General features: G+C 53.7%; 1 protein-coding gene across 4 annotated transcripts in view; it reads right to left on the bottom strand.

Annotated features, from left to right (window-relative positions):
• Positions 1 to 7,006: 7,006 nt before the first annotated feature.
• ACTL8 (actin like 8) overlaps positions 7,007 to 14,134 on the bottom strand; it is a 64,425-nt gene continuing 57,297 nt past the window's right edge. For all 4 annotated transcript variants that reach the window (XM_038529652.1, XM_038529651.1, XM_038529654.1 and 1 more), the window contains exons 2-3: positions 10,383 to 10,767; positions 7,007 to 8,295 (exon numbers count right to left, since the gene is read on the bottom strand). In XM_038529652.1, the coding sequence (XP_038385580.1) occupies positions 7,543 to 8,295; positions 10,383 to 10,730 (1,101 nt within the window). In that variant the 5' untranslated portion in view covers positions 10,731 to 10,767 and the 3' untranslated portion in view covers positions 7,007 to 7,542. The remainder of the gene's footprint in view (positions 8,296 to 10,382; positions 10,768 to 14,134) is intronic.

Below are 14,134 nucleotides of genomic sequence, written 5' to 3' on the forward strand. Positions count from 1 at the left end.
GGGGCTTGCCTGGAGCAGAAGCGGGCCTGCTGTGCTGGTCTAAGATGTGCTGTCCTGGGGGACCCAGGTCTTCCCGGAGGCGTCCGTCTACCTCTGGCAAGACGCTGGCACGCGGCAGCCAACCCGCAGCCTCCGACACGGCCAGTAACCTCAGGGGAGCAACAGGGGCTGTTGGTGCCAATGACCCCCCGTTAGACTACGTGCCAGGCACTGTGCTAAGCCCTTGGCTCACAGTAGCTCACTTAGCCCTCTATACACCAGGGGGTAGGTACTGTTATTACCTTCACTTTACAGATGAGAGTTTGAGGCTCAGAGGCACTAAGTAATCAGCCTAAGGTCGCAGTTAGGACGTGACCGAGCCAGGGTTAAAACTCTGGCTTCTGGAGCTGCCCCTGCAGCCTTCGCATGCAATGCCTGGCCAACCAGCCTGTGGTTGCAGGGCAACTCCTCCCAGGGCTCACCACCCAGACCCTCTGATCACCTGATGGCCCTTGGCCCTGGATGGTCCCCCCCACTTCCTGGGCCTCAACACCCACCAGCTCCATCCACACGCACCCCCACCCCCAGATGCCCTACGGCAAAGGCTCTACAGTCCACTGTTTCCTACCTGCAGTGAGACCACCTCAACGCCAAGGCCGCACGGTTGGAAATGGGCACTATTTTTAGAGAGACGAAAGCCAGGTGGGTTGCATATTGCAAAGACAACAAACTAATACCTTAGCAAGGCCTCCGGGGGATCCTTCTTAATGAAGATGTAATGACTACGGAGTTAAATAAAATAGCACGACCAGAGGGGATCCCCTCACTGCCCCCCCACCCCGGCCGCCGCCACCTGACACTGGACGGACGGCCTCCGATGGGCCGGCCGAGCATTTTGCTGAGTGCATACCCTCAAAACCCTGCAGGAGACGGGGCCTGTGGCCCGTCAGAACTAGCTTCCCCCGGGGAACGGCCTCAGCAAGGTTGAGTAGCCTGCCCAGAGGTGCATGCAGGCAGGAGTCACGCAGAGGTTCACTGCCCCCGTGGCCCTCTCTGGACCACCGTTAGGCAGGCGGGATAGGGGGCAAGAGGCTAAGTCTTCCCTCGGCAAGTTAAACATCACACCTGCAATTTGGCTCTATTTACTTTCAAGGAACCCAGTCTTTCCTCCATAAATCACACAGCAGTCCTGCCCTTGTCAGAATCATCAAAGGTCCAATTAACCCAGAATACCGTGGCCCCTTCCCTGCAAACTCCGCGCGCCCCCCACTCTCCCGCCCCCCAACCCACGGCTTTTCAGGCTGGGAATATTACCAAGCTGGTAGAAAAGCAGCCCAGCAAGCAAGCACTTATTCTATAGCGACCCTGTGGGGGGAGGGGGGAGCCCACATGCACAAGAAAACCACCCACAGCAGCTAAATTCCAACTGCCAAGCCTTTATTAGCGGTGATAAAAGGCAGCAAAAACAGCACAGGGCTTTCGGCTCCCAGGTGGGGGCTGCAGTCCCAGGAATTAGCCATGTTTTGACTGGTAGAGTTATGGAATTTATAATGGAGGCCCTGGAGAAATTAAACACGGATTACGGCCAGCTCCCTCCCCAGCTGAATGTCTCCGGCGGGAACAGGCCTCCTCGGGCCCCCTCGCCCCCTCCAGGAGCCTGGTTTGTGGGACCAGGGGGCCGGGTGAGGACGGTGGCCGCCCTCAGCGTGGGGTCACGGAGGAGGTTAGGAGGTGGCTCTCACCTCCTTGGGGTGCTGTCCACCCCCCTGCGGTGCCCTGGGCCTAGGCATCGGGATATGCCGGGCGGTCCCGAGCACCCAGCCGCAGTCCGGCAAGGCTCACCGAAGTGATTCTGTGTCCTCCACCTTCGCAGTGTCTGCCCTTGCTGGGCTCAGCATCGTCGTCTCCCTGGAGGGAGGCAATCGTCGAGGGTCAGCAGAAGCGGCCTGAATCGGGGCAAAGCCGGCGCACTCTGTCTTAATTAACAAAAAGAACTGGACCCACCTCTCACACTCTGATTTTAGGGCCTCTTTAAGAAGCCAAAGATGCCTGGCAGGGGTTGTATATCAAGATCCTAACATCTTAGTGGAAAAGTTCATCAAAAGGACAGGATGAAAAGGAATCTTGGCGAGCAGCACGCCTAGAGCTTCCGGGCAGGCGTGCTTTGTGATGCCGGCGTGTGGCTGATTGCTCCTGGAGTCCTTGGTGTTGCCCACTCAGGGAAAAACTGAACCCTTCCCGAGCACCTACTATGTGCCAGGCACTGTGCGAAGCCACTTGATAAACATTCCTTAATTTAACAGATCCTGGAAAAGAGCTCACAGCACAGGGTAGGTGCCTAGTAAATATTGATTGGATGGGTTAAAATGACTTTAAGCCCAGTGACAGGGCGTCATAATCATCTCTTTACAGATGAGGCAATAGAACCAGAGAGGGCCAGTTCCTTGCCGCCCCCGCCCCCCAGGCAGCCCAGCACGCAGAGGGAAACAGATTCAGGCCCCTGCCTGACTCCCAAGGGGGAGATCCCTCAGGCCGGCCTGGCCTCCTCCTCTCTGGGCAGGGGTGAGGCGGGAGGGAGGAAGTGAGAAGCCGGGAGCTGTCCAGCATTTGCATTGCTGAGAGGAGAGAGCACGGGAGACCCGCCCCTGTGACAGACTCCCAGGTGAGGCAGGGCAGTCTCCTGGCCCTCCTCAGGAGTTCATCTGGGCGTCTCACCTTGGAGACTACTCTCCCCACGTCCTGCACCACAGGCCACCCCTCCTGCCACCCAGGTCGAGGTGCTCTAAAACACACAGCGACCAGACAGGTGCCAGATGATAGGACGGGAAGGTCTGCTGGTCCCTCAAACCCACGGCCACCCCAAGGGCCACCAATACTAAATCCCTAGTCTGACGCATCAGAGCGGAGCAGGGTCTGGATGGCACAGAACCGGTTTCACCTCGAGTCTAACGGGATGTGTGTTTTCCTGATGTATGTTATTGCTCCACTGGGGTCCCTCTCCAGGCCATTCTCCTGGCTCCACCCAGAGCTCTCCCATGATGTCATGACTCTGCTTACAGCTCTGCAGTCTTCACTCCTTGGTGTGACACTCGACGCCCTTCAAGAGCTGGCTTCACCGACCTCCACCTCCATCTGTCCCCGCTCCCAACGCCTTCATTGTCCAGCCATTCTAAGTGCCCCGCCTCTATTTAACCCCTGACGCCAAGTTGTCAAAGACAGCTCTGGGGCCGGTAGCAGGGACAAGCATTCCAAACAAAGGGAACAGCGTGTGCTAAGTCCTGCTCCTCTGCAAGAGTCATCGCAGGAATCCCTTCCTAAGGAAGACCCCCTCTAGCTGACCGCCTCTCCCTGGAGCCCGTCACTCACCATCCCTGTGATACCTCTGTGTACAGAACATGATTCTGCTCCGACACTCAGGCAAGAAAATACCCTGCAAACATGTCCCCCTAGAAGGTGAGCTCACACTTTGTGAGGTTTTATCCATTTTGTATCACTAGCACCTGCCTGCATGTGAGCAAGCAAAAATAAACAGAAGAGCCAGGTGTCTTTTTTTTTTTTTTTTTTTTTGCCTGGGGACTTGGTTAATAGAGCCTGGTGTATATAGAAAGAATAACAGTTATAATTATAATGTGTGCTAATAACGGCTAACCCCTCTGTGCCTGGCACCTGCGAAGTGTCATATATATGTGAACTCACCACGCCCATATGATAATCGTCAAAACCACCCCGAGGGAAGCATTGTCACCGGGTCCATTTCACAGATGAGAGAAAATGAGGCACAGCAGGTAAGTATCCCTGCCCGGAGGCAACAGAGCCAGAGAGCAGCAGAGCAGGGAGGCCAAGCCAGACAGTCTGGTTCGGAGTCTGGGCCCTTGTCCGTCTCGCCAGCTGCTTCTCTAACGAAAGGGGACCTAAAGGTGGAAGAGGTAAGGACGGTCTCCCCGAGAGCCGGGAGGATCCTGGTGTTTACTCTGTTCTCCACGTCAGCAGAACCTAAAGCGCCTACCAGGGTTATCTCAGGGAACGTGGGCATCCACACCAACCCAAGGGTGCCAAGCCCCAGCCTCGGCAGCAGAAACTGGCAGGACTGCACCCTCACAGCTGGGAACAGCCCGCCTTGGGGCCCTTCTCTTTGTCCCCTCCACCAGCCCCCCCAGCACCCCCCTACTCTCCCCAGCTGCCAAGACCCTGCCTCCCACCCCCCTGCACCTGGCTGCCCCTGGCAGGCAGCCCCAGACCCCTCATGGAGGAGAAGCTTCCCCCAGCTCCGAGCAGCTGCCAGGCCATGCCGGAGCCGGCAGGCATCTTCTGGGCACCACTTGCCGCCCCGCCAAGCCTGGCACGCCAGCGGTTCCACGTTAGGTCGATGGCCCTGCACAGCCCCACGGAGCTGCTATTTTTAATTTAATTGGAGAGTCGGAGGAGAAAGATGGTACCCAGCGAGAGAGTTTTAAAAGCTTTCGGGGTGGGGGAAGGGGGAGAGAACGCGAAGAAAAGTTCGTAATTATACACCAGGCAGCCAGATTTGATGCTTGAACAGAAAGGTTAAATGTTACATTCAGAATAAAATGAGAAAAAGTCCTGATGACAGTTGCCCAGAGCTAAATAAGGAGGAAAAAAAAAATACCCCTTGCCCGTCTCTTCTCCAGCTTCTTCTTCTCCCTCGTACTCATTGCTGAGCATCCCCCCTTCTGCCTTTGAAAGCTCGGGAGCGTACAAATAAACCAGTTTGGAGCACAAAGATCACTACTCAGCATGTCAACACTTGATTGCCACCCAAAAGCAGCTTTCACTCAATGCCTGAAAAAAATCTCACATTTTCATCTCTCAGCCCAATAGGTCTAACGGGGCCCGGAGAATTGGGATGGCCGTCTGGCACTGTGGGGAACCACATGGGCTTTAGTACGGATGCACCCAGGTTCAAATGCCTCCTCTGCCAAGGGACAGATGCGCCAAGCCATAAACAGACGACTGCTGGTTCAGACTTTCCTGTTACAAAGAGATAGACGGCACGCTCCTTTCATCCTTCCTTTTCCAGCAGGGGATATAGACGAGATGCCTGGAGCTGCTGCCGTCATTTTGTGCTCCCAAGCACCACGCTCAAAGTGCAAAAACTGAAAGACAGAAAGGGTCCTTGATGATGTAGACATGCCACTGTGCCACAGGGCTGCGGGCTTGTCGCCTGGGACAAAGAAATCCCCGTTTGTTTTAGCCACTTTTGGTCTAATTTTCTTTTTCTTTTTCTTTTTTTTAAAGATTTTATCTATTTATTCATGAGAGACACAGAGAGAGGCAGAGACACAGGCAGAGGGAGAAGCAGGCCCCCTGCGGGGACCCTGATGTAGGACTCGATCCCAGGACCTCGGGATCACACCCGGGGCCAAAGGCAGATGCTCAACCACTGAGCCACCCAGGCGTCCCTGGTCCAACTTTCTAGAAATGCTGAATCCATTCCTAACTGTGACAATCCTTTATGAACCTGAGCTTGAGTGTGAGCGTGAGCAAGAACTTCACATCCCGCAGCTTTGGATTTCCTACGTGTAAATGGGGACAAATATCACTCATAGTGTGCGTGTGAGGATTAAATGGGACTCCATTCGTAAAGCACGACGGCTCCGTTGTCATTTATACTCCTGGTTGACAGGAAAGCAATATCGAATTGTAAACTTTACAGTCCACCCCTCCTCTCTCAATCACACTTTCTAGTTTTCAGAGAGCCTTCTCTTTCTTCATCTCAGCTCACCCTCAACCCCAAATCCCCGAGAGGAAGAAGTATTATTCCCTATTTTACGCCCAGCAGATTCAATGGAGGTTAAGCAACCTGCCCAAAGTAGCTTAGCTGAGGATGAGGCCAGCCTGTAACTCAAATCTGGCTCCGAGTCCCTGGGGCCCAGGCCAGGCCGGCTCTGAACTGTTCTCCTACAGGCCCCCCTTCTCCTCCTGGGGACCACCGATGTCTCAAGTTGGGGGATAACGCTGTGGCCGAGCCAGCGTGGCTCATGTGGCAAAGACAATGTGGGCTGGACTCTGGCCTCCAAATTCCCCCTCCTGTCCCTGAAACCTCAGGGTTCCTTGGGCTCCAATCTTCTGCCCACTGCGCTCGTACCTCCACGAACATGAGGAGACCAAGAGCCCTGTTCAGAAGCAGCCGTATAACACAGTGGTTGAGAACACGCACTGGATTTGAACCCCACTTTTGCCACCGACCAGGAAAAAAAAACTTAAGTAAATTATTCTCTCTGTATTAGTCAGGGTAAGCAAAACAGCTGCTGTAACAAACAACCCCCAAATCTCAGTGGCTGAACATGGCAGATTTTTCCTCATGTCCCAGGGCAGTGCAGTGGGTGGGGTAGGGTGGGGTGGGGTGGGGGTGTCCACGTGCCACCCAGCCTCCTTCCATATGCAGCTCTGTCCCTCCCATATTAGATCCTCTACATCCTGCAAGCTGATCAGGCTATTTTAAGGGTCAGGCATTCGCTCAACTGTCCAGAACCTATGGTACGGTCACACGCCCCTACCTAACTCTCAGGGACGGGGTGTGTGCTGGGAAGTGTAACCTCATGGTGTGCCAGGGAAGAACGGGGTGGTCATCCATGGTCTCCAGTGGTCTCCTCTCAGGTGACCTCATCAGAAGTAGGCAGCCCCCACCCCCCAGATAACGTGACCTCATTCCATTTGTTTGTCACCTTAAATAGATTTCCTTCTTTACTGCCTATATACCCCCCCAGTGGACTGTGACCTCCTTGAAATGAGGAACCTCAGGTATCTTTCACCCCAGATTTCCTCCAATACTTATCAAATAGAATATGGCGCTAGTGGAAACTCAAACCTTAACAGAATATTGGGACATCTGGGGTGGAGAGAGAGAATGTAATGTGGTGGAGGAAGAACGGGAGGCTCCAGGCCCTTGTCGATCCCGCTCAGGGGGTCCCCGGAGGCTGCCCCGGCCCCACCCCGGCCCTCGTGTGCACACACTCCCTGCGTCTCCCCCAGAGACTGTCCGCCCCAGAACAGAAGCCAACACAGATTCCAAAGAAGTTGTTTATTTTCATCTGTAAAATGAGACCCTGGCCACAGAAGGGAGGGTCCTCGGGCTCACCGGTGGCAATTCCTCCCTGACCAGAGTGAATGCGTAAAACTAGAAACTTCATCTCTCCCCGTCCCACCTCATCAACTAGTCAAAAATAACTGGGACCCCAGCAGAAGGTCCCATCTCTCTCGCCCCGGTTAAAACCTACCGAACTGAGGACAGGGCGGCCCCAAGGAAGATGCCAATGAAAAGTCAGGGGCTATTACGGAGATGTTAACTGACTGCTCCCCTCCAAATGACAGGCCACCCCTGGAGAAACTGTCCCTGAGGGACTTCCAGGGATGACACCCTGTCCTCCTCTGGGCTGGATCCTACTCTTGAAACAAGATAAAACCCTAGAACCTAAAACACCCCTCATGACCTCAGAATTCCAAAGCCAGCTAACCCTACCTCTGCCTGCCCAGCCCCATCACTGAAAACTAATCCACCTGAGCCCCTGGGATGGGGACAGGGTCCCAGGAGCCGCCACCAGGTCACGGCCTCTGGCTCTCTTCGTACTCCTCTTTGCTCATCCACTCGGACTTGTAGGAAGACAGATGGGCCACAACAGATGCTCCTAGCCAGACGCTAAAGTTTCTGTTGGAACCCACCCACATGGTGGCCTTGGCGGAGGAGAAGTGATCTGCGGTCAGCTCCTTGTACAGGCGCTTGGTGAAGCCGGGGTACAGGGTGTTGCCCCCGCAGGCCATCACGTGGGAGGTGAGCAGCGGGTGCAAGGCGGCGTCGCAGCCCAGGATGGCATCCACCGCGACCTGAGAGATGCTGGGCCCCTGCAGGTCAAACACCTGGGGGCTGAAGAACATCTCGGGGGCCAGCCGCTGCATGGGGGTCAGCTCCACCGGGGTGCCGTCGGGGAGCTGGTAGGTGTTGTTCTCATCCGAGCCGCTGGGCAGACTCTGGCGGAAGTCTAGCGCCTCCCCCAAATTCTGCGGCACGTAGCACTTGCTCATCTGGGTGGTGGCCACCGTTTCCAGCTGAAACAGGTTGTGGCGATTGCAATCCTCCTTAAAGAGGCTCCTGAAGAGATAGGCCGACAGATCCTGGCCCGCGAACTCCAGCGTCTTGCGGCTGGACCGTAAGGGGCGGCCCAGGTGGAAGGGCTGCACGCGGGTCAGGCCGTAGCCCGAATCAACCACCACGCCCGTCAGGAGGCCGGAGGCGTACAGGGACATCTCCAGCTGGTCGGCCAGGAGTATGGACGGCACGTCCAGCAGCTCAAACATAATCTGTAAGAAGGGAGAAGAGCCACTAGGGTATTTTGCCCCAAACCAAAGGCCTTGATATATCTTTTAAAGATTTTATTTATTTATTCTTGACACAGAGAGACAGGCAGAGACACAGGCAGAGGGAGAAGCAGGCTCCCTGCAGGCAGCCTGATGCAAGACTCAATCCCAGGACCCCGGGATCACGACCTGAGCTGAAGGCAGATGCTCAACCCCTGACCCACCCAGGTGTCCTGGCCCACCCAGGTGTCCTGGCCCCGATGCATTTCTGTTTTCTGTTTTCTCCAAGACCCAGCTACATGCTTAGCTCTCAGAACTGCAGTCGGTGCACACCTGTGTCCCCAAGGGACTGGGGAGCTGCCCTGAGGAGATGGGGCACAGGGCTCCTGGAGCTCATGCTATGGGAACAAAGGAGGCTCTAGAGGATTAGCAGTCGGATTTGGGATTTGCCCTCGGGAGTTTGTTTGAGGACCACCACCGTCCAGAAGATTGTTTTGGTGGCAAGGTGGGAAGAGCTGTCAGCTGCATGTACGAGATGGTCCCAAGATGCCTCGTTGTGCAGGCAGTGGGGGGACCAGCGGGGGCCATGGCCAAGGGACAGACCTGCAGCCTGACCCATTTCTTTAAAAGAGGGAAGAAGAAATCAGACAAGAAACAAGTGCATCATTATCCACCACTGCCTCCAAAAGTCGGGGTGGGAGGAGGGAGGGAAGGAGGGAGGGAGCCTGGGAGGGAGAGAGGGAGGAGGGAGATACATATTCTCACCTCCTGGTAAGTGAAGCCTTTTTTTCCCCCCTACACATCAAGACAAAACTGGAATTCTGACATTTAGGTTTTGGCAAAGTCCCTAGGCTGATTTTTCTCCCACACCCATCACCCCCTCCCCCCCAGATCTTCACTGAGCACCCCCACCACCTTCCTAATTCCCCAGCTCTGACTGCATCCCCATATCTCTGACCCTATAGACACAGAAAGGCAGCACTAGTCCGCCCTTCTGTGGGGGCCACCTCTTCGGACCCCACAAGGCCCATCTTCCCCACTGAGCGGGGAAAGGAGCTCCCCATCCCCCCCCAACGCAGAATATTGTCCCACCACTAGCCATTTCCCAAATAGAAGCCAAGGCCCTCTTTTTCAAATAGGAAATGAAATATGAATCCCACTTAAAACTCTCCAGGATCTTCCGATTTATTTAGAGCAGGGGTTGGCAAGCATTTTCTACAAAAGCTAGACAGTTGGGGTGGCCAAATTTAGCAAATAAAAATACAGGCTGCCCAATTAAATTTGACTTTTTGACAAACAACAAATAACATTTTCATAAACGTGTGTCCCATGAGATACTCGGGACCTGCTTATACTAAAGTATTATTTGTTGCTTATCTGAAATTCAGCTCTAACCGGGCACCATGCGTTCTGTCAAGCAAACCTACAGTAAGTAAGTTTTTTAGCCCTTACACAGCATATACGCAGTCTCTGCCACAACCACCCAGCTCTGCTGCTGTGGTGTGAAAGTAGCCAAAGACGATATGGAAATGGGTGGACACGGCTATGTTCCAATAAAACTTTATTTATAAAAACAGATGGTGGGCCAATGTGGCCCACTGGCCGTAGTTTGCCAAACCTTGATTTAGAGTAACTTCTAAGCACTCCCACTGCCTCCGGGGCCTGCAAGACCCAACCCCCGAGACTTCACCTTCCGGTCCCCCTCTTCCCAGCCTCCCTGGCCCCTGAAACCACCTCCTCAGAGCAGCCCTCCCTAATTGCTCCCCACCAGCCAGCCACCGCCCCATTTCGCTTCTAGAACCGGTCGCTCTCTGGAATTATTCCCGGTCAAGTCTTCCCCGACAACACGAGCTCTTTAAGGTGGAATATGATCTCTGAACATTTATGGAACCTGCAAACAAAGTATCCCGTGTCCTCCCTTCTCCGTCTGTTAGAGGAAAGGCCGGGAACCCCATTCTTGCCGAGAACAGGTGCCAGGCACACACTAGGTACTCAGCAAACCTCCAGGGGGAAAATTATTTAGGAAGCAGAGTCCCCAACACTCAGTCACGTCTGAACACCAAGTGCCGGGCTATGTCCTGTGGCCTTACCTCCAGTGTCTTCTGTCGGTCTATGGGCTCTCTCATGGGGGACTCTGTGACCATCACCGGGAAGTCCTCATGCTCCCGCCTGTGTCTCTCCAGCACAAACGACCAGATGTGCTCCACGCCCTCCCAGTTGAGGATGCGGCCACGCTGGATGGGGTAGCTAAAGGTATCGGGATGGCAAATGTCAATACCCAGACTCACGCGCCTTTGGGCATAGCTGGGCCCAGGGTTTTCTCTGCACGGGATATAGTTCACGATGCTCGGGAAGACCATCTGGGGCTCATTCCACCCAGAAAAGCCAGCCTTCAGAAAGCCAGACCCATGGTCGATGATAATGGTTCTTGCGGCCATGGTGAAGACAGAGGTGGGCGAGGGCTTCTGGACTTGGCTGTGGAGGGAGAAGACGAGGCCAGTTATTTCCCATTCTCCACCCAAGAATCAAACCGCATGTTCCCCTAGAGTGTGTCCATCGCCCCCTCCCCAAGCCTTTGTGCAAGCTGTGCCTGCAGTGTTCCCCCCATCCCGAACTCCTCATCATCCTACAAGGCCCTTTGGAAGTCGTGCCAAGCCCTCCTTCCCACCGACTTCACACAGGAAGTACTTGATGGCTCTGGCTGCTCGACCTGAGAACTCGGGGACATCAGTCTCGGGAGCCACCACCCTCTGCAATAATAGCTTAGGAGCAACAGCAGCATGAGCAGTGGCAACCACAGTGACAATGATGATGACAATGAGGACCAGCGGAGCTACCATTTCCGAGGCACACGCCCTCCGTCTAGTGCTAGGAGGAACACCTTGCACGGGAGGCTGAACTATGTAACACTGCCATTCGTGCCGGCCAAAAAAAAATTGATTCAACAGCAGTTTAATATGGCTTGAGCTGGTGATCGTTTCATGTTTACCACAACCTGTAAGGCAGGTCCCACTGCTGTCCCCATGTTGCAGGTGGAGAAACTGAGGCATGGGGGGGCGGTGGCTTGAAGTTACTTTCCCAGGGCCACACAACTGACAAGCAGGGCTGACAATTATACCCAAAGTAGATTCCAAAGACTCTGAGCATCAGGCTAAGCATGAGGAGTGGGTTTTGAGCAGGTGCTAGGCAGATAGGTTATTACATAAGGGAGACTGTACGTGGGACATCTGAGCACAACCACGGTTGGTTTCAACCCCTGTAAAGTGGGTAGAATCATAACCACCATGCTGGGAAGGTAGGTGTGGTCCCTACCTGGTTTCCAGACCTTCTACAAAACTACAGTAGCCAAGACAATGGGGCATTGGTGAAAGATTAGTCACAGAGACACGGGACAGAATGAAGAGTCCAGGAGTCCAGACACAGACCCTCACAAAGTCTGACAAGGTGCAAGAACACAGAAAGGGAGGATGAACCGTCTTTACGATAAACGGTAGGGAACAACTGGTATCTACATGCAAAACAAAACAAAACAAAACAAAAAACAAAAGAACCTCAACCCATACCTCAAAAAACTCGAAATGGATCATAGATCTAAACATAAAACCTGAAAGTATGATACAGCTCTGAAAAGAAACAGAGGAGAAGTTCACTGTGACCTTAGACAAAGTAGAATCTCCGTACGTAGAATATCATTAGCCTGGTTCGCAAAATACAAAATGATAAGCTGGACTTTGCCAAAATTTAAGAAATTTGCCCTTTGAAAGACACGGTGATGGGAACAAAAAGACAAGCCACGGACTGGGTGGAAAGTATTTGCAAATCATATACCTGAGAAGCAGCTTGCGTTCGAAAAATATAACACACTCACAAGGTGCGGCATAAGAAAAACGATCCAATCGTTCCAGCGGGCAAAGATGCAAACATGTCACAAAAGAAGATATACGGATGGCACATAAACATAGGAAAAGATGCCGAACTCATGAGTCATTAGGAAAATGAACATTAAAACCACAGTGAGACGGCGCCGCACGGCTCCGAGAACACCCAAGGCCAGAGGCGGCCCCGACGCTGGCGAGGAGGAGGAGCGCCTGGAGTCCCCGCGTGCTCCCGGTGGGAAGGCAAAATAACATACTTTGGAAAACAGTTTGGCAGCTTCTTATATAAAGGTAAATATCCACCCACCGGACCTAGGATTGCCACTCCTAGGGATTCCCCAAGGGAAACGAAAACTTACGTTCACCCCCAAAACCCTTATGTCCACGTTTACAGTCGCTTTATTCATAATCGTCAAAACCTGGCAGCCACCTGAAGGCCCTCCGGCTGGAGAATGGATACACAAGTCTCCATCCGATGGCGTAATAGCCACAAACAGGAACGAACAAGTGATACCTGTAATAACATGAATAAATCTCAAATGTACCAAGGGAAAGAAGCCAGACTGACAAGGCAGCGACTGTACGATTCGATTCCCATAACGATTCTGGAAAAGGCAAACGTATAAAGACAGGAAACAGATCCGTGGGTGCCAGCGGCTGGAAGCGGAGAGATGGGGGTAGGGGTGGCCATGAGGGGTCATGGCGGGATTTGGGGTGATGACGGCTCTGTGCTAGGTCTGGGTTGTGAGGGTGAGCACGTGACTGTGTGAGCGACTATACACTAAGAAGAATGACTTTTACTCTAAGTAAAAAATGTTAAGGGGAAAAAAACCCCGTGGGTGTGGGGACACATGAAAGTTGATGAAGTCACCCTGCAGAATACGAACTGTCACACAGACAGCAGACTCGGTGCCTAGAAGGCACGTGGGCGTTTCCTGTAAGAGACATCCAGGAAGGCGGTTGGGCCTGAAGGTTATTTCTGGGGCTGTCATCCCACCGGCTCTAGACTCTGCCTCAGTCCTGGGCAGCAGCTGTACTGCACATCTCTATGGAGCAGGACGGCCACTGCCTGGCCCCCGGCCAGTGGTTCCCCACCACCACCAACCTTGGGGCAGTGACGAGGCTCCACCACCTTGAAATAGCTCTGACATCAGATGGGGGAAAGCAAAAAGGAGGAGAGATGGAGCTGGGGTGTTGGCCTCCCTGGCACGCTGGCGGGCTGAGTGACGGATTCCTCACACCGAATCACCCAGTGATGCAGAACCAGGTGCACTGACCTCCCCGTGTCACAAGAGCGGGCTAGCTGATGAAGGCTTCACTGGTCCTGAAATTCGGAGTCAGAGGACAGGCTGGTAGGATGACCTCCACTGTGGTTGTGCATCTACTGAGGGGCAACTCCAGGCTGGTAGCCCCCGTGACCTGGCCTGGGAGCAGAAGGCGGGGAGGCAGTGTACCATTCCTCTCCTGGGTCATGAAGTGGGAAGAAAGTCTGGGTGACATCCAGGAGCCCAGCTCTGAGGACAGAGATAGAACACATGTCTTCAAAAGCATTTTTACTGAGTCACCTGTTCTACGAATTTGGACAAAGTACCAAGAACGATTCTAGACTGAGAAAGATTGTCAGTAAGCGCCAGATCGACTGTCTCATGCCAGGGAAGGAGAGGGAGGATTCGTGCAGTGAAGAAAAATAAAATCAGGTGAGAGGGACAGGGAATTAGGAGCACAGAGGTGTGCTGGTGTTCTAGGTGGGGCAGTCAGGAGAGGCCTCTCTATCAGGTGACATTTGAGCAGAGAACAAGCGTGAGAGAATAAAGCATGTGATTACCTGGAAAAGTGTCTAAGCCAAAAGAAGAGCAAGTGCAAAGGCCCTGGGGAAGAAACTGGTGCATGTGTTCTAGGAATAACCAGGAGGCCAGTAGACTGGGGATGGATGCAGCGGGTGGAAAAGGGTGCTGAAGATCGTGGGC

Source organism: Canis lupus, chromosome 2 (assembly GCF_011100685.1).
Source record: "Canis lupus familiaris isolate Mischka breed German Shepherd chromosome 2, alternate assembly UU_Cfam_GSD_1.0, whole genome shotgun sequence".
Classification (NCBI taxonomy): Eukaryota; Metazoa; Chordata; class Mammalia; order Carnivora; family Canidae; genus Canis; species Canis lupus.